General features: G+C 43.8%; 2 protein-coding genes across 4 annotated transcripts in view; one reads left to right on the top strand and one right to left on the bottom strand.

Annotated features, from left to right (window-relative positions):
* Positions 1–8,869: 8,869 nt before the first annotated feature.
* LOC134476699 (basic proline-rich protein-like) lies at positions 8,870–10,497 on the bottom strand. Its single transcript, XM_063252400.1, has 3 exons — positions 10,484–10,497; positions 9,975–10,012; positions 8,870–9,693 (listed from the first exon to the last, which is right to left on the bottom strand). The coding sequence occupies exons 1-3, from the start codon at positions 10,495–10,497 to the stop codon at positions 8,870–8,872; spliced, it is 876 nt and encodes a 291-aa protein (XP_063108470.1).
* Igsf3 (immunoglobulin superfamily member 3) overlaps positions 9,044–23,115 on the top strand; it is an 88,714-nt gene continuing 74,642 nt past the window's right edge. The window contains exons 1-2 of one of the 3 annotated variants that reach the window (XM_063256086.1): positions 9,044–9,223; positions 9,873–10,538. In XM_063256086.1, the coding sequence (XP_063112156.1) occupies positions 10,496–10,538 (43 nt within the window). In that variant the 5' untranslated portion in view covers positions 9,044–9,223; positions 9,873–10,495. Of the gene's footprint in view, positions 9,224–9,325; positions 9,462–9,872; positions 10,539–23,115 lie in introns of those variants that run through there. The other 2 variants (XM_063256099.1, XM_063256096.1) reach the window with 2 other exon arrangements.

Below are 23,115 nucleotides of genomic sequence, written 5' to 3'. Positions count from 1 at the left end.
TTGTGGATAGAACTAAAAAGAGCGATCAGTAATTAAAATAGTTAGTATAAGTAAGAACAGAAAGTTTGATCTCCTGCTTGTTTGTGTGAATCCTCCCACCCAAAGCAACAAAGGAGAGAGGTAGCTTCTGTGGACAGAGTCACCCAGGCAGAAACTACAACACCTCACCCCCCCACACACACAGACACTTGAGGCAACCGCAGTTGCCTAGGGCCAGTGAGCTGGAGGTTCAATCTGTGGGCATGACAGCACATTCTGGGAAGGCATTCATCTAATAAGCCCTGCATCTATTTTGTCAAGCTTTAGTTAGATTTTAGATTGTTCAGGTGAAGACAGTTATTCCAGGTGATCACTGATCTCAAAAAAACAAAACAAAACAAAATAAACCCTCAGTAGGTAACATTAAACAAGTAAGCTAAATAAATGAATTCCCTTAGAGATCTGTAAGAAGTGCAGAGCTCTCATAGATGATTGATTCAATTCCAGAAAAAGGGGAGGAAAGTTGCTTCTTGGTATCCCTCCAAAAAGGTTAGTGTTTGTCAGGTTAGTGGGTAGCTGAAACGTTGGCTCATCCAGGCCAAGAAACTACTGATAACTGGAAACACCAGATCATAGCAGGAAGGAAGAGTCAAAAGCACAGGGAAGTTGAAGAACAATAAAGGGGAAGTGAAAGGTTCCTTGTACCACTGTAGGAAACTTGAACCTTATATAAGCAAATGGCATCTCCAGAAGGTTAAATATACAATTTAGAATGATGCACATTTTAGAAGGGCCAAAGAGAGGGAGTGAGATCATCATGACAGACCAGGTAGGAAATCGCAACCATAGTCTACAGAGAGGGGATAAATGCCTGATCTAGGGCAGAAGCCACAGAAACAGAAAGAAACAAATAGCTTCAAAAGAGGTGAAGAATGCAGAATTATCACTACTCAGTTACCAGTTGGATGGGGAAAGTAAGAAGTCTACCCCGATTCCACAGGCTGTGCTTTATGTGATTGAGAGAAAAGTGTGTATTAACTGGGATAGGAATTGAGGAGGGAAAGCAGCTTAGGGAGAAAGTAACAAGTTTGGGAAATGTTCTGCGTAAGGTCTGATGACATCCAGGTAGAACACTTCAGAAGGCAGTTGGCTCTTTTTGTGTAAAGTACAGGGTAAGATGTTGGGCCAAAAATGTCTGCTGATAGAAGAAAGAAACCAGGTGAGTTTCAGGGAGAATAGGCCATATAGTGGGGTACAGAGTGGAAGGAACTGTTATGACCTTTCTCTCACACTGCATTGCAGTGTAATTCGAAGTATATTCTAGAAACCGGGGGCGGGGAGAGTAGCTTCAGTGGTAGCTCTGGATCCAGTCCACAGCAGTAACAGCAGAAGGTGCATGTTGAGTTCATTTATTACCTCCGCTACTGCTACCTTAATCTAAGCTTCCATCATGTCTGCACCACATTATTATCTACTGATTGATCTCCTTGCTTCCTACAGTCTGTTTTCTGTATAAAAGTCACATTGACCTATTAAATATATAAGTTAATCATCTTACTTTAATGCTCCTTGAGGCGTCCAGTGGGATTTTTTGGGCACATAAATTAAAACTGAAATTCTCATAAGACCCACAGAATCTGGCCTTTGTCCTTCCCAGAACTCTGCTTTTCCTCTTCCTCTTGCTCACTCTGACTTGTTACCACTCTAACGTTTTTACTTTCTCTCTAACAGGCAAGGCTTGCCTCAGGTCCTTAGCATTTGTCCTCTTACCCTGATGCTCTTCTCCAGATCTTAACGTGGTTGAGTTTCTACCAAAGTTTTCAAGTTGAGATTTTATTTCTTTGAACATAATAAGCCTATTTATTCAATTGGCTGTGCCATGTAATTTCAGTATATCCAGATTTTACGAGTTTGTTTCTGTCATCTGTTGCTTCTCACTCATACTGTCTTATTTCTAGGTTATATCTGACTGCATGCAGGAAATTCTATTTCGGAATAATTTGAGGCTCAGGATCGTGGAGTCTTGCTCCTGCAGGAAATGTTTACTTTTGTCAGGTATTTGGTGCTAATCCTAGTCTGGGAGCACTTTGATCCACATGCTGGGTTCAAGGTCTCATACTATCCAGATCACTTGAAGCCAAGTTCCAAGTCTGTATAAGGACTGATTTACTTCTGTTTCCTATTTATCATGAAGACCGAGCTCTCCGGGATCTGAGCTTTGAGACTAGAGGCTCATTTTCTTCCTGTACTTTGTGTTGTCTCATCTGCCTTAAGAGGATAAAAGCTCAGGTTGGTTCTGAGGTTTTATTTTGCACAAATGTACTCAGGACAACAGTGGATTTGAGGAACAGATCCTCTCTTAGATTTTTCTTGATAATTCCTCACAACTTTCACAATTTATCAAAGAATACTGAAATCTTGTCCAGTTTAGTTAACCTCTGTCAGAACACTGGTCCTCCTGGTCCCACATTATCAAAGGGAGGACTCTTTCCCATAGATCCTCCCATGATCCTATCCTTCATTCACATCTCTGTGCAAATACCTTTATCATCATCATCACCACTATCTTGCAGTGCTGAGAATGAACCTGGAGCCTTGTACATGCTAGGCAAGTACTCTACCGCTGAGCCACATCCTTAGCCTCAAGTATCATTTGTTTGGACAATTTTTTCTTGACTACTCGATTGAAAATAATTATTTCCCTCCTTTCTTTATAGCACTTACCACCATATGTAGTTTGATTGCATATTTATTTGTTAATTTGTTTATCTCCCAACTAGATTTTTATCATTCATTCAATAAATATTTATCTAACATATGATATGTGCTAAGCTTTATTCTAGGCACTGAGCAAACACTAGCAAAAAGACAAACCAGATTCTGCCCACAGTGAGCATTTATACTCCTGGGGAAGACAGACAATAAACAGAGAAATAAATACAGGATATAATTCTATAAGGATAGAAACTCACCTGCTTATTTCAAACCACTTCAGGGCATAGAGCAGTGCAGTCAGTGAAATAAATGTTTGTTCTTTCTTTTTCTTTTTACAAAACAAAGTTCTTTTTTTCAGTGTTATTTTTCAGTATTAGGAAATTCTTGGTGTTTCAAACATATTGTTGTTTTACTGCTTTTTTCTTCTTAAATGAGTAGTATCTCAGGCATGTTAAGGGTTAAGCACACTTGAATGTCAGCCTGGAAATATAATCAGCATATATTATACTTCTGTTATGGGAAAATATGTTCTGAGTTCCAAATAATTAACTTCCAAGTGAACTTCTAGGAGCCATCAGCCAGGCTCATGTATATTTGGGCGAGGCTCGCTAATGTCTTTGCAGTCTTTCGCAGGGAGAGGCAACATGCCAGCCAGCTCAGGCCAAACAGCCCTGGTGATCAGTGGGGTAACAGATGTCTCAGAAAAAGCACTGCATCCAGAGGGGTCTGTCCTGCTTTCAGTTCATGGTTGTTTGGATTCTTAGAAACTCAGACTCATGGTGACATACCTGTCCCTGTGCAAAGACAGATACTCTGTAATCAAACTAATTTTTTTATTTTTAAACCACAGAGTCTAAGACAGATTCTTAAGAGTCCCCCACCTGGACCGCAGCATGGTTGAAAGTGGCAGCCAGCTTGGGCACACAGCCCAGATGCCCTGGGACATTGAGATGGAACAAAATTGGGGGTCAGCCAATCTAACGCAGAGAAGTCACTCCAACATGACAAACATTATGGCATCTAGCCTACCCACAACTTCTATGCTTTTTTTTTTTTAACTAAAGAGAAGGAGCCCGTAGAAGGAAAGCTACTGGCCAAGAGCCAGAGCAGGGTATAAAAAGGCATATCTATCACTGTTAGATTTTATTTAAAAAAGTGTCAAGATTTGCTGAGGTTTTGGAAAAGAGGCGTGCAGAGCAATGAAATACTCGGGATTTGGAGCTGGAAAGAATAGGGAGCCTTTTTACCCTGGTCGGGGCAAAGTCCAGCATAAATACTGTGGAGAATATGAGCTCCTTTCACTCCTTTGCTCTAGGTGACCACCTCTCTCAATCAAAATCAGAAATGCATTCAGACAGGAGGAGTTGAATCATGAATTTGTGATGATCTGTTTCCAGTCTGTTACCTGTTGCTACAACATAATACCTAGGACTAGTTGATTTATAAAGGAAGCATCTATATAGATCCCAATTCCAGAGGTCTCAGAGCACGGTGCTGGCATGCTCAGCTATCTAGCGAAGGCCTCACGCTGTGTCATCTTGGGTAGAAAAGTGGAAGGGAAGCAGGCATGTGTGGAAGAGCACATATAAGGGAGAAAACAAGAACAAGAGCCAAGGAAGCCAAACTCTCTCATGCTAAGCCATTGTTTTGGAAATGACATTGATCCTTCCCAAAGGGGAGCCCCTACCATTTAATCACCTCTTAACACTATTGCATTGGCAACTGGATCTCAACAAACTGGATCTGAATTTTAATGGGGATCAACCACATCCAAACCATTGCAGATACACAATAAAATTTTGATCCCTCAACAGTCATTTGAGTCCAATTTTACCCAAATGTTCAGAAACTGAATCTTCTGGATGGTGTGGAAATCAGCATTTTAAATGTTTCTGCAATAACTCATGCACAGTGAGTTGAGACTTTCTTACTAATCTAGCCAACATAATTATATAGAAGAAACTTGGGTCCAGAGGTCAAAAACAGCATAAACAGCAGAACTTGGACTGAACCTAGAATCTCGGACTACCAGGGTCTTACTTCTCAGGTTACATAAAGTGCCCAGTTAGTGAGGAGAACATCTAACATGTACTGAGAATTCAGTACCAGGCATGTTTTTTAGTCCTTCCTATACATGATGTTCTTACAACGCCTCTTTGAGGACAGGAGTTATTGCAAACCCCTCTTACAAATAAGGAAGCTTGAACAGGAGAAGTTATATTGAACAGAGTTAGGAGTCAATAAACACAAATCTGGAACACAAACCTGGTCATTCTCCTTCAGATCCAGAGATCTCTCTGTCAACCAAGAAAAGAAGCAAGCACACCTCTAGGCTTTGGGGAGGAAGGAGACCTTAAGATGAAAAGCAACTTATTTTTCCCTCTGGGAAAGCAAATCCAAGCCCCCCTCTAACGCTAGATGGCGCATCTCAAGTTCTGAGCGCCCACCTGTGGGCAAGGCTCTCGGGGACTACCCACTCACCACCCATGCCCTGGTGTCCAGATATTAACAGTCACCTCCGTTTCTTTCATTTTACTTTAAAGACAGATGGCATCCTGTGTAGGCTATTTCCAGTCTTCAGCACTGGGGATCCTTGCCTGTGTAGGAGGCAATCACCAAGAAGAAAGTGGCTATCAGGAGAATTGTTCAGAGCACACTTTTAGCTCTGACTTGCTGTTCTGTGAGGTAGGGAGGTCCTGCTCCTTTCACTTGGCATTTCAGAGTGCATTAGAAACAATTAACATCTGTTGTTTGTGAGTGCATAGCTAGTGTCAGCCTATCTTTAGACAAAATGCTTTCCCCTCAATTTTCTTTCAAGTGACAAAAGATAGCTAGGCTAGGCCTTCCACGTGTTTTTTTTTTTTTTTTTTCTTTTTATCTTAAAAGTGTAACTTTAGGCTATTTTGTAGTTTATAGATCAGCCTTTTGATTATAACCTCCTATGAGTTTAGAGACCTCAAACTGGTAGAACCACTTGGGCATATCTTATCTACAAATAGATTTTGTGTTGGTCTCTCACAGTGTTTAATTTAAGCACTAGTTTCCAATGAGCAAAACTGGAGGAACTCAAAATGGTGGATTTCCTAATTCTCTTGGAAAGCAGGAAAATCACGCCCCAGAGACCTTGCTTCCTAGCTGCAGTGCCCGGGGGGAGCTGGGCAGGCCCGTCAGCCTGTGCACTGAGATCCTTGGTGCCATGCCTCAGCTTGACTTTCACAGGCTTCTGAGTTTAACTCTGTGGTAGAGAAGCTTCAGGAGTCTTCCAAAATGTCTCAAATATCTAGTGATGCCAGGTCAATCCAGAAGTGGCTTCAAAATTCAAATGTAAAATGTCTTGAAGCAAGCTGCTAATGTTCAGCTGAGAAACCAAAGAGATTTGCTAACTGGGGACTTCTGTGCCTTCCTCTGATGTCTCTCCATCCCTTGGGATTTTTCTCAGTTTCATTCTTTGCCAGCTGAGGATCTTCTGAAGGGCCCACCATCACACCACTGTTTACATTTACTTCATTTGGTTGCTCCTATGTCTGGAGGGCAGAGGCATTTTTTAAATTGTACTTTTCTCTCCCTAACCAACAGTTAGTACAATTCTTTGCATATTGTAGCTCTCCCATAAATGTGGAAATTAGAAAGAAGGCTAAGCTGAGAAACAACCATCACATATTTGCAGTGCTAACAGAAACCCGGGGCGGAAGATCATGCAGAAAAGTGCAAGGCTTCTAAGTGGTAGGAGGAAGGGCAGGTTGAGAAGAAAAGAACTACACATTTAGAAGGAACTGCTGAGTCCAGATGTTCAAGGTTCAGGGCCCAGGCAGAAGTCCTGAGAGGTGTGATATGGAGGAGCTGGGCAGCTTGGAATGGACAGAGAGCTGCCAAACAGGTTGAAGTGAAGACTTGTTAGAAGACTCCTTCACTACTCTGTTTTCTCCATATTCAAGTCTTTGAAGAATCCCACAGAATCTAATTTCAGACTGCTTTCAGCATCCTTCCACTCCTCACACCCTGCACACCCACACCCCTAGTCCAAGCATGGCCATCTTCCCCTGTGACTGTGAGAGCCACCTCTCAGCACCCTGCACCCATCCCCATTCCTGACACTCCTTCCCCAGCAGTCGGAGTGGTCCAGACTGCCCTTCACTCTGCAAGGTCCTATAGGATTTGACCTATGCGGCCTCTCATCACATCCCTCCTTCATCTTCTCTTTCACACCCTTTCAGATTCACCAGCATCCCTCTTGTTTGCAGATCAAGGGGCTCTGCATTTGCTGTTCCCTAAGGTTGGGATTCCCTTCCTGCAGAAATCTCTAAGGCTTCTTCTCCCCTTCTCAGTGGTTCTCTGATCAATGTCATTCCCTGAGAAGTATTCCCTCAGCACACACCTAGAACACAGTCCCTATCCCTACACTCCCGCATACCCCCACTTTTCCTGAGAATATATGTCACTTTATGTCACATATGTTTCATTGTCAGTTTTTCACTAAACAGATGAGATCACAGACTTCTTCATAAATCGTAGATGTTCAACAAACAGAAGAGTATAACAGACAAGAACAGAGAGATACCAGAGTCACTATCATCTTGGGGAAAAGAGGTAATATTTCACACGCAAGAGGAGATTTTCAATATAATACTTTAAACATGTGATACACATTCAATTCCACAAAAGTGTTTATAGTATGATTACCTATGCCAAGAATTATTTGTGATTAATGATAATTAAAGGTCAGACCCCACCTTCAAGGAATTTATAGCCAAAAGAGTGGGGAGAGGACAAGGTGAGACTTTCAAGTTCTCTTTGCATCCCCTATAGGATAATTCCATTGTTTGATATACTGGGGATATTACTTTTTTACGTAAGTGAATTAGCATAGTCTGTCACTAAATTTTTTGCTGTAGCAGAAGACAAGAAGGTGGAAACACTACACACTCAGCTTTCTGTGAGTTCTGACCTCTCCCCATTTGTTTCTTTGGATAGCATCCTCTCCACGTCTCTTGGGTATCCAAACTCAATACATCTATCCAGCCTTCTGCTTTCAATCTGGATCTCAGTGGTTGAGCTGTAATATTTTTTTTCTGCCTCATGCCTCACACTCTACCTGACATTCTGCAGAGCTTATCTGCTGACACCAAGAGGACCTCTGTATTTCTCTGACCCTGTTGCTACCTCTGTGGTCTCGACACCATCATTTTCTGGATTTTTAGCAATCCCATGCTGCTCCAGTCTCAGCAGCCTCTTGTGAAACTCCTCTCCCACCTGCCCTCCACACCTAAGGCAGAGTGGGCTCCTAAAACTGCACAGGTGGTGACCATACTCCCCTGCTCCGAATCCTCAGGGGCTTCCGTGGCTCCAGGTTAAAGGCCAAACCCCTCAGCACACCAGCTAATTTCCAGCTTTTCTTTTCTGTCCATTTCTGGACACATCTTTCTTACCGTCTAGTTTGGGCCGCACACAGATTGCTGACCCTCTACCTTGGCTAATCCTCTCCCCTCTGGACTGTGATTACCCAATGCCCTGTCGTGGTCCTCAGATACCTCCTCCTGCCGCTTGCACCTCTCCTTTCCTTCCTGGGACGTGACCTGACCAGATCAGCTCCCTGCCATCCCCAAACACAGCCTTGTTCGTGTCGTACCTTTTTTATTGTTCGTGTTCCCATTAACCTGGAAGCTCCATGAGGATTGTCCTGCACCGCCTTGTCACCTATGACCATCTTATCATCCACAGGGTGTGTATGTAAATAGTATTGAATGAATGTCAAAGCTCTTGCCTGGGTAAGACTGCTGTGGTCATAAAATAATAATAGCTTATATTTACTAGCGGGCATGATGTATCTGGCACTATTCTAAGGGCTTTATAAATACGACATAGACATCTCCTATAACCCTGTAAGCAGGGGTTATTTCCCCATATAACAGGTGAGTAAACTAAGGCACTGTAGGAAGTGGAAGGCTGGGACCAGACCCCAGACTGTTTCCAGAGCCGAGATTCTATTCTAGAGTACACACAATACGGGGTCTTTTTCAGGGAAGGGCAGTTTTTGGTCCCTCCAGGAGAGGATGCGCTCTCTTGCTGCCCTCTTTACGACCTGGGTCCTCCCCGGGGCATCGGGAAGGGCCCGTGCATCTCTCCCGCCGGCCGGGAGCCCGGGGTGGGGCGGGGGCCGTGGTTAACTTTCCAGCACTCAGCCGGCAGCCGCCCTGCCCGGGGCCTCGTGTAGCCAGGCCTGGGCGCGACCCCCAGGTCCGGCCGCCCGCGGGTCTCCGGGAGGAGGGGGGGAGGGAAGGGGCGGGGCTACCCGGGCAGGGGCGGGGCCTCCTCCCAGGCCGCCGCCCTCGCCCCAGCTGGCCTCGCCTCGCCCGGTGCCGCGGGCCGGGCTGGAGCTGGGGGGCGGGGACTCGGGAGGGGCCGGAGCGCGGCTGCCGGGGCTGTAGCAGCGACGAGAGGGGAAGCAGCGCGTCCCCCGAGGCGCGCGCCGGCACCGACCGACTGACTGAGCGGCCCGCGGAGGAGCGCGGAGGGACCGGGCCGGGGCGAGGTCAGCCTCCTGCGCTGGGCGGGCGGGCGGACGGGCGCGCGCACGAGGGGGCGGCGGGGGTGGCGCCCGGCCCGGGCCGGCGGGAGGGGGCGGCGCGCGCTGCTCGGCCGGGCCCCGGACCCCTCGCCTGGCCGGTCGGGTGCGCGGCGAGCGCGCTCCGGCAGCGGAGACGGAGCCCCCGGCTGCCTTCTTCCCGGGTCTTTTCTTTCCAATCAGCGAAAAATAAACACCCGGGAAGGTAAAACAATAGCGGGGCCACCTGGGACGCGGCGCGCTCTGCGCTCCCACGGCTGGTGCGCGAGCCGGGGTAGAACCCGGGGGGCGCGGCCCCACCTCGGAGCCCCTGCCCGATTTGCCCCGGCGGAGGGTGGGGCTGCCCCGACCGGGCTCCGTGGGAGGCGACGGGAAACCCCAGGAGTGAAGCTTTTGGTGAAAGTATTTCAGGGACAATTGGGCTTCCTCCAGTTGCCCTACAGTGGACCGGGAAACTGAGGCGGAGGGAGAGAGAACGACCAGCCCAAGGTCAGAATGCAAAGGTTGTGCAAGATCAGAGGCGACCCAGGTGCCAGGACCAACCCAGTGCTCAACCTTCTAGGTTTTTGTGCCGGTTGTGTTTGCCTTTGATTAATTTCTCTTGTGTTTGTTTTAGAGATCTGGTAGCATTGTGGGACCGCTTCGGGGCCACCGAATGCCCACTTGCTTCATGTGTCCTGGGCAGGTGTGGGGCCGGGGACAGCGTTGTGATCTATACCATGGATGGAGACGGACTTTTTGATGAAGAAATTCAAACTGTCGACACCAGCCAGGGTAATTTGGCAGTCCGAGATTTTGACAAAACCCGCCCTGTTTCCTTTGGGGAAACCGAATGAGGGAGATCACAGACACCTTCACTGGGAAGCCAAGGACATTTCTGTATAATCAGTGGATGAAAGGATTTTCTGAGACTTTTCTCCCGCTTTTTCCTAGAGGATTAATCCACCACCATCTACAGATCCTGCAGAGACTGAAAGACAGACAATGTGGCGGGAGCCTGGAGCACCATCAGAATTGCTCTGGACCCTTGCTTCAGCCTAGAGGACTTTTCACCTGTATGACACTCCTGCCTTCCCCCCAGCTTCCTCCTCCTGATTGTTTCTCCTTAACCAGTTCTCATTTTCTGTGTTAAGTTCTATTTCCAAAACTGGAGCTATAAGTGGATTGCCACAAATGAAAGATTAGGTGCCTGGAGAAGAGGAAGTGCCCTGTGTTGTGTCCTCTCACCACGCTGCCGACATGAAGTGCTTTTTCCCAGTGCTGAGCTGTCTGACTGTGCTGGGTGAGTGACTCTTAACAGTGCAATCGATGTGAAAGTTTAACCTGCTTAGTTCCTGTAATTCCTTGTGGTTCTTTCCCATCAACTAATGCTTTAGGGGACGCCAGAACACTTGGTATGCATGGACTGGAATAGAGTACCAAGAGGCCCATTTCTGATCTGTTGGAATGGTGGAATATTGTTTTTAGCGGGGACTATTTGCTGCACTGGGCTTTGAGGTGAGGTCACTCACCTCAGCTCCATGGTATAAGGACTTACTGTGGATTTTGGACTAGTGTCTTGAGTGGTGGCAAAAAAGGATGCTCCAGTGTTTGCACTTTTGTGTTGGTCTGCATTCATCCCTAATTGGAAGTGGTAAAGTAATTCTCACTCTGTCAGATAAGTTGCTTTAGTGATAATGATGGTGCCTCTTCCTTTTTTTTTTTGGATAAAAGTGGGGATGGTGTTAAGGGATGCTTTGTCCTCCCTAAGTGGTCTGTGGGCTAAAGCATTTGAGGATACTATTCCTGTGTCTGTTCTCCATTGGAAGCTCCACTTGTCATCTTGGGAAGAGACAGAAATTGAAGCTGCCTAATAAGCATGTACTAGGAATAATTTCTGTCCCCTTAGAGAAACTCCCAATGCGTAGAGTGAGCAGGAGAAAGAACCTGTAACCCTGAGAAGTGATCCATTGACTTCTGTCTTAAGATTGTCTTTCCAGGGAAGAGTCCATCACCCCGACACTTGTCCATTCTTTGTATGCCACTGAGCACACCTTAAGTTGGTATCTTACAACTTATCTTGGGTCTCGAATCAACTCTATAGGTAGGACCTGGTACATTGTCTCTCCTCATCTTCTCAAACCTCAACCATGGACAAAACCCTTGCTGCCTCCTTATTAATTATACCTTTATATTCAGAGGGGTGGTCATGGCTTCAAATCTAGGTGTCTCGCACTTACAGAAATTATTCACGATCTGTTGGCAGTGAGGATAGCTTCCCCACATTGTCTACACAGGTACCACTGTTAACAGGTATGTGGCCCAAGAAAGGACTTTGGAGTTAGAGAACCTGAGTTCACAACAAACTTAGACTTGCCATGATTGATAACTGAGCTCTCATAAAAAATCCAAGGGCTCTTGTGTCAACTAAAGGATATAATGTGTTCCAAATATCTTACTGCCGTGAAAAATGTTTGAAACTCACCATGCGTTCAGTCAGTGATTCTCAAACTAGGGTACACATTGCAATCATGGAGGGAACTTTAAAAAATCCTGCTGTTCAGACAGTGACCCCCCCAAACAAATGAAATAAGATTCTCTGAATCTTTGACCTCTCCCAGGTTATTCCATTGGTGCCTGAGTCACAAAATCAGTGTGAGTTCATTGGTGGCAGTCCTTTATTGCCCAACATGGGCTTGTGGGTGCATGCACCCACAAGCTTGTGTTCATGCACCAACACACACACATGTATATATGACAGCTGAGGGTTAGGATATAGGGTCTCTGGTGTTCTTGGGCAGAGGCAAGAAGGCAGGTAGCCCTCTTTTTGCATCTCTTGATAATGAATTTGTATTTCTCATGCTATATTTGATTATTCACTTAGTATGTGGATTTGAATCACCAATTAGGGATTCCTGTGGATTCAAAAGGACTCCCAACAAGGAAAGCCCTCTGAGGGGCGTAGGTGTGGCGTGCATCAGAGGTGGGAAAGAGGGCTGAGTGGAAGGGAGGGGCTCAGGGCTGGGGAAGAAGCCTCCAATGGGAAAACGGGAATGTGACATTTGTGCCTTTTGTTTCTTTTGGCTGCTCAAGAAATGTTAAGGCTGCCTGCTGGTCTCCCTGCTGTTCACTCTCTGTGCTGCTCTGTGTTGTGGAACCTGGGCTCTGGGTCTGGGCAGGTGCTGGCCTCTTCCTCCTCAACTCCATGTGCAAAGGGGTGCTGTGTGTGTGTGGAGGGGAGCATCAAGGTGTTGTAAATAGAGATGGCTAGACATAGATACAGGTAGGGACATTTGGAACTTAATAGGCATGCTGATTTTTGCCTGCTTTTGAGTTTCTCTCGTGGAACCTCCTCTTTTCTCCACCATTGTGGAGATGAAATTGCTACTGCCTTTAAACCTGGAGAAGAAGGTGTGTTTGGAGAAGGAATGAGCCCATCTTGAGGTCTTTTTTTCCTGCTTAGAGTCTGGTGTGGGCTGATTTCATATGTCAGCATTCTTGCTGTGTACTGTGGATTCATAAGTAATTTGAATTAATGTGTAGTGTGAATATAAGCCAACAAAGAATCTCAGGCTTTGAACCCATGTGGATCACACATCTAGAAAAATATTTTTGTCTGTAAAATGTTGAGTAAAGGTAAGTGCTTTGTAAAGTGAGATTGATTCAGGTATAAGCTCCAGAACTGGCAATTTGAGTTAGAAAATCCTGGTACTATATGTAAAGGGGTACATGGAATAAATCTCTAAGATTGCTTTTGACTCCCTGGACATCATTAGACCTATGCTTTTCTGCTCCTTTCCTTTGCCAATGTCGAGGACTCTTACTGCCTGTTAGGATACTGATCCTGTGTGGCTTTGTCCTACTGAAGCTACTACTGAAGTTCATGGTTTTCTCCTTGCCCACTTGACAGTCGTGTCTTGTTTTCATCTGTTGCAGTCCTCGATGCCCTATCCACCTTGGAGCCATTGGCTGATACCACAGCCCTTGTTCCCTTTCTAACTCTCCTTAAGCCCAGGCTTGAGTGAGCCAGGAAGACAATAAAGTCTCACTCCTGAGAATAGATGGAGCCAGAAGGGTGGAAGAGAGAGAGGCAGGAAGGGCTGGTGTGATTGTGAAGAAGAAGGAATGAGGAAGGGAGTGCCTGGAGCTGTGTCTATGCTGAGGGACGTCCTGTGTCTGTGACAGTGACATGGAGCATGACAACAGTGTGGGAGAAGAGAACAGGATTTGTGTCTGCGTGCACAGGAGAAGAATATCAGTAAAGGTGAATGTAAGCATTAGACACAGAAAGCACATTTTGATTTCGTGTGCCATGAAAGGTTACACCTCCCAGACCAATGATGATGTTGCAGCAAGATGAAATAGCTTTGAAAGTGTTAGCAGTGTAAAATGTAGGAGATGGGGCATCCTGGGTCAACATGAGGGAGCTGAGGATGTTAATGATCATTTGCATTGTCCTCCAGTGGGAGACGAGTTTAGTTTCAGAGTTTGGGAAGCCTCTCATTTGAACAGGATGGTACTGAGTAAGTGAACACTTACTTCCCATTTAGTTAGGCAAGAGGCCAAGGGGTGCTTCCAGAAGAGGTTGAAAGAAACTTTGATGTACTGATGGGCACGAGCTCAGAGGTGGGACTGTGGTGATCAAAGGCAGAAACAAAGGAGGCAGTAGAGGAGAGAAGTGAAGTGATTTGGGGCATTCAGGGCAGGGTTCCGGAACAAAGTAATGGAGATTATGATATATGGATGAATAAACACCACTAGTGTAAGACTATCTTAGAGGTAGTGTCCTTTGCAGACTACTAAAAGTGCTGGAGAAGAGAATTCTTCTCAGGAGGACTAGATTGCAGGACGCTTTCTGTGTTAGTCCTCTTCTCATCACCGTGTGATTCACTGCAATTAACTTCTGAAGAGATTTCTTTTGTCTCTGGTCCCCTGATCAGATTGGCTCTGCTGCTTTTGGGCCTACGATGAGGCAGCATATCAAAGCAGGAGGTCATGATGAAGGGAAACTGCTCATCTCATCACCAGGAAATAAAGATAGAGGGCCAGGTAGCATTATGCTCTTCAAGGGCATTTCCAGTCATCTAAAGGGATCCACTAGGCTCTGCCTCTGAAAGCTTCCATCATCTCTCAGTACTGCCACCCTGGTAACCAAGCCTGAGGACAGTATGTGGGCCTTTGGGGGACGTAGCATCTTTAACTGTGAGAATCATTTGAGTTGCTCTGGGCACCCAAGGCTGTGTTAAGATGCTCTATTCTTGATAGATTTTCCACTGCATCAGGATTGTTGTTACTTTTATAACAGCAGTAATACCAGCTGTCTTAATTTTTGCCCTTACTGTGAACCAAGTTCTGTCATTCAGTCTCAAAAACAACATAGCAATGTAGTTACCTTAGGTTATCATCTTTTTGTAGACAGAGATATTGAAGTCCAAAGAGATAAGTAACTAAGCTAGATTACTGACCAGGGTGATGCGGTGCTCTACAGCGTTAAGAATCTAGGCTGCTTCTGTGTTGTTTCACATGTGTGTCATTCTAGCCCCAGACATCAGGAAGGATGAAAAGGGAGAGTGAAAGGCAGGTTCTCTTAGGTAAACATTGCTTCCTGGAAGTTAACACTCATCACTTCTAGCCATTGTCTAGAATTTGTCATGTGGCTATAGTTAGTTGTAGGGTGGTAAAGTCCTATACTTATCCTGTGTCTGTGAGCCCTACCAAAAACTTTGGGTTCTTTTATACTAAGGAAAGGAAAGAATTTGGGGATAGCTCCTGTCTCTGCTGTAGCTATAGCGTTTGCCAGTGGCAGAATGGGGGTTTGAAATGGCCTTGGTCATTTGGTTCTGAATCGTTCATCTAACAAGTTAGCAGCCTCCTTGTAAGGACCAGCCAGTAGCCCATAAGAAACCTAATTGGGAGGGCAGAAGCAAGATAAACCAATATTTAAGAGGCAACATAAGTCAGCACATAATTAAAACACTCCACCTGCCATGTAGCAGTGAGTACTGTGATGTTTGTAGAATGCTTCTAGACTGGTCTCTGTGCTAATCACTACACAGCATGCGCTCTATAGGAGAGGATTTAAGGACTGTCTCTGTCATGTTCATTACTGTAGCACCAGACCTCAACCTTATGCCTGGCACAAAGTTAGTTTGTGTTCAGGTGATTTTTTAAAAATGAATGAATGTTTCACAAAGTAAAATGCATGCTTCTTGCTTGTTTTGTTTTATGGTGCCAGGTATTGAACCCAGAGCCTCACACTAAGTACTCTACCACTAAGCTGTATCCCCAGGTTTCAGAAAGCAAATGTTTTGTATTACTCCCTGATCAAGATGAGGAAATTCAAAGCTAATGGAGATTAACCATTTTGTTTTAAGAGAAAGAGCCTGAATCTGAGTCCAAGATTTTCTGATTTTAGAACTTTAGCCTTTATTCCACCAAATAGGAGTTAAGAACCTGTTTTTTTGGCAGTCTGGTGAAGCTTACGGATCCTTCCTGGGTCTAACATTTAAGAAAGAAAATAAAATAAAATTGATTATGTTGACATTTAGCTATTGAAATATCAAATCTGTGATACAGCAAATATTTTAAAATAACACATTAAATAATAGCTTCTAATAGTAGGTCTGACAATTACTGTAATCTTGTAATGAATGTAAATGGTATTTTAAGGTATGTGTGTCAACGTGATTTGATGCGAAAGCGTAATTTCTATTGTGACATTATTGTGTTGATTATCTACACTCATAATGAAAAGGTGGTTAAAGGTCACTTAGAGGCCAGTGAAACTAAAGATAAAAGGTCTTTTCCTCATTCAAGTTCACATGCTTCTTGCATTCTCTCCCCAGCCTCTTGCGGAGTTCAAACCGCAGTTCAGTGTAGGTAGTAATTGAGGACACACTGTATTCTAGAGGTCAGGGGCTGAGTGTTCAGAAATGGGCAGGATTTGGATGGGGAAGACCTTTGGTTCCCAATGGAGTCATATGATGCAGAGGACTCAGCAGTCACAATGGTGGAGTGGTCTTGTGGGGACTGAAGAAGTGACTTGATGATCTTGAAGAGCAGTGAAGGTAGCCAGGAGAATTGGCTCAGATTAGAGTGGCGTTGGGGTTGGGGTTTGGGTTTAGAATGGGTCCCTGGAACCCAACTACTTCTGAGCACAGCCCTGTGAATTGGAGGAAGGGACTCCACTTGCAGAACTGTGATGGCCTTGGAAACTCTGTGCTTGCTGAATAAACCCACGATGTATAGTTTTAGGTTAATTTGGGAGTTTCTCATTTGCTATGCACATGTCCCTGTGTCTTTGGTGCTTTAAAGTAAGTACAGCTATTCGTTTTAAAAGGTAGGCTTTTTTAATTTAAGGAAATTTAGGACACCTATGTGTTCCTGTCCCTAATTTTTTTTCAGAGAAATGAATAGTTGCTTCAAACTCAAGCTTAGCATTGTAGAAAACCACGATGCCAAATTCCCTCATCAGGAAACCCTTGTTAAGTGACTAATTGTGAGCTACCGTGATGGACACTCAATAAAGACTATGGCAATAGGCCTCCCTTAGCTGGAATCTTAAGTTAAGTGGGATTTTGTTTTTATTTTTCAGCTATATTTTCAGAAGGGGAAAAATCAAAAGTTGTAGTAGGAAGGATATATTCTAAAAATTAGCTTCCAAGCAATCATCAGCCCAGTCTCTACATCTTCTGCATCTATAATTATAGCAGCAGAAGAGAATGATGTGCCCAGGGCTCTACAAGATCCTAAATCAAAGGTTAAATTATATTAACTCTACCCAGGCTGGAAAGTGGTTAGATGTAGTTTAAAAAGCTTTATAATAAGGTTTATAACAAGGAGAGTTCAAGCAAAGTTTCTGCCTGACCCTCTAATTAAATTATGGGAACACCCTCTTCCCGTCATGCAGGTGACTGAGGCTTGTCTGAACCCCACCCTGGCCCTGCCCTCTAGGAGATAGTAATGTAAGGCCACGGCAGAAAAGAGCAGGAGATCGATTTGCAAATGGACAGGAAGACACAAACATCCTGTGCTCTCCAAGGATGAGTGTCTTAGGAGAGAGAAGGCAGTGGAAGTTTGTTCTTATTTCCAGCTTTGCTAGCGGTGTGAAGGGAGTTTTCTGTCCAGGAGAGGGAAGAGGCTGGAGAAATTCTTGAGTGTCAGTCCTGAAAGGCCTTCTGGGACAGCTGGAATTTTAGACATTTTTCTAAGCACTAGGAGAAAACAGCCTGTCAGAACTATGGCATAGAGGCAGAGAAGAGTTCCAAAGCTTGAATGTCAGTGGGTCAGGGCCCCGAAGGTGCTACTTGGTAAGGATTGGAGCAGTTTGTTGGTGTGAAGGGTGGAATTTGGGGCCAGAGACAGGTGGAAGGTACCAGAAAATTAGAAGTGCATGTCCTGGAGAAGTGGCCAGGGAGGCCATGGGATGTTGTTGGAGGTGGAGAGGTGCATGTGGCTTGCCCCTGTGCCAAAGCTAGAGCTCTGTGTTTCCATCAGAAGACAGTCAGAGCAAAGGGATTTTATCAAAACTGTTGCCCCAAAAGAAAACAGTGTCTGATCTTTTAGGGACACCCAGCTCTCAAATCCCTTGCCTTTTATTAAACAGAAAAAAAAATATCTGATACCAGTTGTGGGTGTTCTCCAATGATGGGTGATTCTTCCCGTAGTAGATTTTGTCCAGCCGTGGCTTTAGTAGGTGTTCTTTTTGTGTATTAAATCTATTTTTGCTTGTAACACCAATTGCCCAACTTTTTTGAGTGCAGTTTGTTGTCCCCTTTTGCATGGTGACCTCTGAGAGCGTTGTCTCTGCTGGGAGCAGGGCTCTGCCACACCTGTGCTGTCCCTTGGTACTGTGGTATGAGGCTGCTTCCAACTCTGCTACTCAGTGACTCCTTTTATAATCCCCTCCCTTCAGCAGCCCCACATTTTGAAATAGTGTTTCCCAGAAAGATCACATCTATCAAATTCTAATTCAGTTTTTCCTATATGGTAATCTGTGTGATTGCTCATGCTTCATATAATCCAGCTCTAAATTGTAACAACCCTTACATTCTCGGTTGCTGATGACCAAAGACACATAGCTACAGCTCTGCATCGGTAGTCTAGAGAAAGTGATGTTTTGAAATCTCCAAGGTGACCAGCCTCCTGACCCCAAGTTTGGGCCTTAGGGACCTCTGGTCCCCTAGATGATATTTTCAAATTGATTGTTTGCATAGATGACCTGTATTGACTTTACTAGAAGGGAAAGGACACCTAGAGTTGAGTTCTCTGATGCTGCAGGTCAGACTACCCACCCTATCCTGGCCAGGCACAGTCTCCTCTTTTTTAAAAAAATTAACTTCAAAAAATTTAAAACCTAATATTTTAATTAAAGAAAAAAATTCAGAAAATGTATACATCATGGAATTGAAACACCAGTCCTGCCCCATTGCTGCATAAATTTGTTTGGCTATTCTGTGTCAATTCCAAAAGGGAGAAAAGGAGAGAGAGAGAGAGAGAGGGAGAGAGGGAGAGAAGGAGAGAAGGAGAGAGGAAGAGAGGGAGAGAGAGACTGACTGATTCCTGGAGGATATTTTATAACCCCTTAGATATAATACCGCAACAAGGAAATCTAGATTCTTTTAACTGAATATTTGATTTTAATGAAGTCATGATTTAAAATAGCTAATAAAGTGCTTTGGGATAAAGTGTTGTATAAAAGATACTGGTTTTAATTTAGACAATAACATTTTTTTCTAAGTTTTAATTTCTTGTCTGAGGTGACAGTAGATGTAATTCTGTTGTAACAAATATGAAAAGTAAAACGTGGAAGTTTCCCTTTGTCCTATGACCTTTACTGAATTTGATATATGTTCTTTACTATTTAATATATATTCTTCTAGACTCTTTTCTGTGCATATACTTATACAAGTATAGATTTTTTCTGACATAAATGAAATCATACAGAACATACTGTTCGACAACATGACTTTAAGAAAGTGATTTACTTCACTCTTTTTTCAGGCTTAATTTTATGGCCATATCAGAACTGATTCGGTTATTTTATAGCTAGTTGAAGCTGTAATTTGTGAAATCATTGGGGAGTAGTGAACCTCATTCAGTAGCAATATAACAGAATAATTTTGTCTTGCTGTATCTAGAGAGCACAATTGATAATAAAAACATTACCCTTAAATTTTAATGTATTTAATGTAATTGACTTGTTTGTTCTGAATGTTTTCTCTGGAAAACACATAAATTTGACAAATTAAGCACATTCATATTTTACTGACCATTTTGTCACAATGTTGAAATTATGTTAAGTTAAAATGAAGCCTATTTAAAACTTGTTAAGAAGACAACCATAAATACTGGGTTTCCTGTCTGACTCAATCAAGTGTTTGTTTAGAAACTAGGAAAAAATGCAACATTTCCCTACATGTTCAATTCCCTGAGGATCCCCTCCGTTTAGAATGAAGGGAAGAGAAGAACCTCTGAGGTCACCAGCTACTAGCTCAACTTTGAAGACTTTAACCCAAAGGAAGGGAAGTTTTTTTCTCCAGCCCAAAGAGTAGAGTAGCTGCTGCTATAAAGTTATTATCATTTCAAAGTGATGGGTTATTTCTTAGGTCCACTGGTATGACTTTCCTCAAAACCTACAGAATAAAAGCACACTCTGGCTGGTTCACCTTTAGACCCGATTTTTAAAGTAGTGCTTCTTTTGGAAGATGTCTGTTGGATTCACATATCGTAGTCAGTGCTTTGACCTGCTCCCACCTTTCCCGAGACCACTGAAGCAGCCCTCTTCTGTTAGATGTACTTGTAAGACTTCCCTAAAAAGACACTTTTGTCTGTTCATACCACAAGTGTTTGAGTCTCTATTATAGGCACTCATTGTTCTGTTATCTCAGATGCCACAGAGTTAAAGCTAAAATCATGATGAACATTTTAAGTAGTCACATGATTTGTATCTTAATCTTTAATAAATAGAATGATTAATTAAAACACTCTTCTACGAGGGAACTTTTTTTATCCCTAAGGTAAGGCTTTTTTCTTACTGTCACTTAGACATCCTTTCTTCCTGTTTTGTTCTTAGCTCTTCCTTGGCAGCCATGAATTATCAATACCCTGAGCAGCCCTGATGAATAGAGTTAGATGTTAGTTTAGGAGTTAGATGATGAATACCAATGAAGGTGGGGTAGGGGGAGATTAAGGCAGGATGGTAAAGGAAAAAATCTTTCCTTTGAAAATACACAAATGTCCCATGTCTCAGGTATGTGGGATGTCCTTGTTAATTGTTGGGAATATTTGCCTGTGAGAATTGGGAATTTCATGCTTAGCTCTGAAATTCTAGGAAGCCAGAGCAAAAGAGAAGTGGAAGTAGAAAAATTGAATGTATTCCATCAGGTAGAAGGCAGTGCCAGTAGTGGCTTTCTCTGGTTCCTTGCATTCAGGTCGCGATGGTGGTAAGATTGATACCCTCTACTTCCCTGATGTGTGACTTCTCATGGTGCAAAGGAGAGGGTAGGGACAAAGCGTAGGGCCTCACCACTACTGTCCTTGTTTTCTGGGGCTGCCTTTTCTACTCCTCAGGGTCTGGCTGTTGCTGTATGCTCTCTGGGGTCTGGGGTTTCCTCTAAGAAGGTCTGAACTTTTCTCATATATACCTTTGACATGCTGCGGAGCCAGGTGCTTCTCCCTTCTCCACCAAGTGCCCCAGGCCAGCAGGTCCCCAGCTGTTTACAAGCTGTGGCTGGTAAAAATTGTCATGGGCCAAAGTAAGCAGTTGCTACTTCTGGGAGCCTCTGTGCAAGGCACTGCTTCTCTCTGTAAGCCTCCTGTCTTGGAGGCCGTCCTGGTTTTCTTTAGTTAGTTTTGTTTGGCAGTGGTTTTGTGTTGGTCTGGGGATGGTTGGGCTGTGGAGAATTCTGCCTCACAGATGGCCCACATTTGTTATTTTATTAGAGGAGCAATGGTACAAATAGATTTGTTCCAGGCCCACCCCAAAACTAGACAACTCTTTATGACATTGTTTAGAGATGATTTGCTGAACCGTTTCATAATATCTTCGGTGTTTCAGAACAAAAGATAGCTTGTAGAACAGTTTTGCAATCTGTCTTCTGATATTTTATTGCAAAAAAGGGACTGTCGTGTTTGAAGACCCTCCCCTGGCTCTTTTTCTTTCACTCTGTTGGAATGAGCAATAGATGACGTCTCTCTGGGAGTTCCTCTAAACAGTGGAGTTCTAGGGGAGGTAAAAAGTAGTTTGCGAACTAATGTGTCCCTAGATTTGGATTTACCTTGGAGGAGTGTTTACAGGTATCAGGTTCAATCCCGTGTTTTAAAGATGAATTAATTCTGAGGATGAAGAAGAGACCAGGGGGGCCTGGGGGGAAGGGACAGAAAGAGTGGGAGGACTGGAAAATGCCCCTAGCAGAGGCTCTGGTGCACGTCATCTTTGTTTTAATTAAAACAGTATGCAATACAAACATTGCCTTCCCACTCTTACCCCCTCCATGGAGGAGCTGTCTTTTCCCATATTTGGAAGATGGGAAAGATTGGGCCTCATTTGATAAGACTGGATTCAATCTCTGCTTTGGGGAAAGTAAGTGAGTATGTGAGCTTTAAGGGCTGGGGTGTTTCTGGCAAAGATACGATCCCTCTGTATGCCTCCTTGTCATCCTTAGCAGACCCTCCTGTTCTGGAGCTTGTGCTTTGCCCATCAGAAATCTGACTTTTATTCCACATGTTTTCCCTTCTGCAAATGTATAGGCATTCAGCTTTAATCAAGTGGCTTTTACTCTGTGATCTGTAACAGGGATGGCTGAAGTCATGTGGAGGATTTTAAGTAACTAATCTCTTAAGACATTCAGAGCATAATCTCCCCCAGCTCATGATCATCCTTTCTGCATCTGGGAGATTGGCGAGGTTCTGCAGAGGAGTCTGGTTGGGGACTGGCATCCTTGAGAGAGACCTGGTGTGCTTCTTCTGGCTAGCGATGGGTTTTTGTTTTCTGTTGGCGTGGCGACAAGGCCGGCTGTTCATTTACTGTGTCAAGAGAGTTCAAGATGCTCTGTGAATGTGACCGGTGTGCGACTAAATCTCCAAGCTCCTTCAGAGACAGTGATAGGCCTGGTTCCCAGAGATGTTACAGAATAAATCAGAAGCCTGTACCCAGTGGCATTCACTGACATGTTTCATTAAATTCTATCAGGTTAATCAAAGGATTAGTGATACCCAATCGGAATTTGTCATATTCTTTGCTTATAAATTGACTATGACTTCATATGTATCTTGTCTGTTGGACTATATTGGATTATAGTTCCTGTTTGAGTTTATTTCCTGTTCCCACTCACCTTCTGATGATAACTCCTGCTACCAAAGGTATCCTTCAAAGAAATTTAGTGAATATGTGTTTTAAGTACAGCCTTTAGTACTTTCTCTTAATAGAGTGCTATAATCCCTAACAATGTAGACTAATGAGAAAGATTAGTTTGAATTAGTAAAATACCTCAATTACCAAATATTTTTCAAGATCTTCATTATTATTACTTTTAAGTAAATACTATAACTCAAACTAGGCTAATAGAGTGCCTAATAAAGATCCTTGGGGGATCCTGCTTTAGGAGAGAAATAAGAATGATTTGCAATTAGTGTACCAATTGTTTATGTAAATGGAGTTTTCCAAATACTAGGATGTGCCTGAGAACCATTTGTTCTCTTAACTATTTTAAATAGTCCCTATGAAACCCCCTTATGCTGGTAGTTTATATGCTGTAGAAAGACTTGTTTTTGTGAAAATCTAACTCAACCATATCACCCATATCAGAAATTCCAGATTAGTGATGTCCCTGATCCTTACCTTCCATGATTAGGCTGGTCCTGTCTGCAAAATGCCTCTC

This window comes from Cavia porcellus, unplaced genomic scaffold (genome assembly GCF_034190915.1).
Source record: "Cavia porcellus strain 051 isolate PalLab524CR breed Dunkin Hartley unplaced genomic scaffold, mCavPor4.1 scaffold_1, whole genome shotgun sequence".
NCBI classification, from domain to species: domain Eukaryota; kingdom Metazoa; phylum Chordata; class Mammalia; order Rodentia; family Caviidae; genus Cavia; species Cavia porcellus.
Note: the sequence above shows the minus strand (reverse complement) of the source record. Positions and strands in the feature narration are given on the sequence as shown.

What these genes read in the sequence shown, in the direction of transcription:
- LOC134476699 (XM_063252400.1), bottom strand. An exon ending in AAAGTCCGTCTCCATCCATG is followed by an intron (nt 9,694 to 9,974) that starts GTATAGATCACA and finishes GGTCCACTGTAG; the next exon opens with GGCAACTGGAGGAAGCCCAA.